Source organism: Atta colombica, unplaced genomic scaffold, assembly GCF_001594045.1.
Source record: "Atta colombica isolate Treedump-2 unplaced genomic scaffold, Acol1.0 scaffold189, whole genome shotgun sequence".
NCBI classification, from domain to species: domain Eukaryota; kingdom Metazoa; phylum Arthropoda; class Insecta; order Hymenoptera; family Formicidae; genus Atta; species Atta colombica.
The window spans coordinates 1,757,076-1,759,605 of NW_017259281.1; the positions used below are offsets into that span (position 1 = coordinate 1,757,076).

Consider the following 2,530-nt stretch of genomic DNA (forward strand, 5'->3'; position numbering starts at 1 on the left):
TTATCTTCATTTTTTTTGTATAATAATATTTCTATGTTTTAAATATATATTATGATACAAATAAAACAGATTAAACAAACTTTATTTCTTACAAATTATGAAATAATTTTAATAATGACTAAATTTAATTTTTAGGTGTAGCATAAATGACGCTATTTTACAAGCTATGTCAACCATTACAGTCTTATTTTTATAAGTTTAACATAAATACATATGTTTTATCAAAGCAAAGCTATGCAAAGCAAAGCTATGCTAAGAAAATTGTTGATTTAAAAGCCCTAATCACGGAAAATAATATATATGAGGAAATGAAAAGCGATTTATCTACTATAGAATGGAAAAGCATACGAGAAAAAATTCTTCAAAATAATACAGAAATCACACCTATTGTAGACTCTGTAATCATAGATATGTGTGTCAAGTATTTCCATGTGAATAATGCTATTGCATATTGCAAATTCTTGAAGAAAAATAATTATTCTTTGAATGCAGGAGTGATTGGAAAATATCTTAAACTCTATGTTTTGAAACAAAATTCTTTGACTGATGCAGATAAAATAGAAATTATAGAAACATACAATGATTTGAGGCAGAAGTATCAGTATTTGGATTCCATTACAGCTGAAGAATGTATAATAAGCTTATGTTTGACAGATGAATGGGAGAAAACACAAGATATAATAGAAATGGTAAAGATTACCTCTTCTCCAGGCACTACTATATATTCTGCATTAGCTAGTACAGCATTTAGAAATGGAAAACCTGACATTGCATGGAAAGCACTGACAGATATAGTGTCACGCAAACTGATTCCACAAAAATATGTATACTTATCACATCTACAATATTGCCAGCTAGAAGATGCAAAATTTTTCAACAATAGAATGGAAGAGATGTTTCATTTTTGGATTAAACACAATATAATACCATATGATCAAATTATAAGAACATATACTAGTACAGCTATCAAATATGGTTGGTCTACAGATCGCATAACAATCTCCAAAACAACGTTAGTTTTTTTAATATTTCAGCATGATTTAGTTTAATATACTTAGTAATTTTAAATAATAGTTAAAAAAAAGTTAATAATTAATAATGATAGAATTTCTGTAAATTATTAATAATTACTATATCAGTATAGTTATATTTTTTAAAACAATGTTTAAGAATTTATTAAATAAAATTCAGATTTTTAAAGCAAATAGATTAGTACTTCTATAGAATAAAATTAATATTTTGTTAATAGATAAAATTTTAATATTTATTCTGTTTGTAGGGGGAATTGTAAACATTGCGGTTATTTTTTATCCAAAATAACATTTAGTGAAGACGAATTTCAGGAATTGGCAAAATTTGTGATGGACAGAGTGATTATAGGATCCGACGTCTATAATAAAACTAATCCAAAAGAATTGTTGAAGTTTAAAAAATTTATTGAAAACCATAAATCTTTTGACGTAGTCATTGATGGACTTAATCTAACTTATATGAACTTTTCCGCACCAAAATTGCTATTGGTAATATATATTGTTTTTATCAAAATAATTGTATTGGTCATTTATCAATATATCAATACATTATATAAGTTCATATATGTAAAAATTTCAATTATAAAAAATGATTTTTTTCTATTATTTTCCTATTAAATATATTAATTATTAAATACTATGTATTATTAAATACTAATGTATGATTTATATTACAGCTAATCAATGTAGTGGAGCATTTCAAAAATCGTGGTAAAAAAGTACTCGTATTGACGCGGAAACATCAAAAGAAGCTATCTGAATTTAAACACGTACAGCGAAATGCGTTCGTTTTCTTCATAGATAATTTGTAAGTATTGAATTTACACAGATGCTATGAGATTTTTTTATATTGATATAATTAATATTATATGGCATATAATTACTTTATAATGATAGTATAAAATAAAAATATATATATGTATATAACAATTATAAAACAGTTATAATATTTTAAATAATACATTAAATAAAATTTTTGTATACAAATACATCAAATTTTAGATCCGCCGATGATCCGTACATACTTTATGCAACTATGGCGTGTGGAATGAATGCAATGTTTGTTTCGTCAGATTTAATGCGACAACATAAGCATTCCTTGCAAGATGAAGATTTACAACAAAAATTTAAGAAGTGGCAGTTTTCGCATCAGTACTTCATCAAATTTAGTGCAACTGGTATTCGCATCCAAGACCCTTTTACCTATTTACCGATTGTACAAAAGAATGATAACTGTTGGCACATACCGTGTGTCACTGAAGATCTTAATAAGGAGGTTTTAAAAGAGTGTTATGAATTTTCAGATAAGTGGTACTGTTTGAAGTATGAAAAAAAAATGTATGAAAAAAAAATGTATTAAAATATAAATATCTTTGTTGGCATATTGTATATATATTATATGATGAATGTCAGATGCGAAAGATTCAAAATTTTCTTAAATGTCTTTAATAAAAAATACTACTACTGTTTATATAAATTTATAATAAATTTTATAACAT

At 25.1% G+C, this 2,530-nt stretch overlaps 1 protein-coding gene across 1 annotated transcript in view; it reads left to right on the plus strand.

Moving 5' to 3' along the window:
• LOC108686670 (mitochondrial ribonuclease P protein 3) overlaps window positions 1-2,530 on the plus strand; it is a 3,298-nt gene that overhangs the window by 375 nt on the left and 393 nt on the right. The window contains exons 2-5 of the mRNA XM_018192094.1: window positions 136-1,012; window positions 1,280-1,520; window positions 1,709-1,839; window positions 2,034-2,369. Of these exons, the coding sequence (XP_018047583.1) occupies window positions 147-1,012; window positions 1,280-1,520; window positions 1,709-1,839; window positions 2,034-2,369 (1,574 nt within the window). The 5' untranslated portion in view covers window positions 136-146. The remainder of the gene's footprint in view (window positions 1-135; window positions 1,013-1,279; window positions 1,521-1,708; window positions 1,840-2,033; window positions 2,370-2,530) is intronic.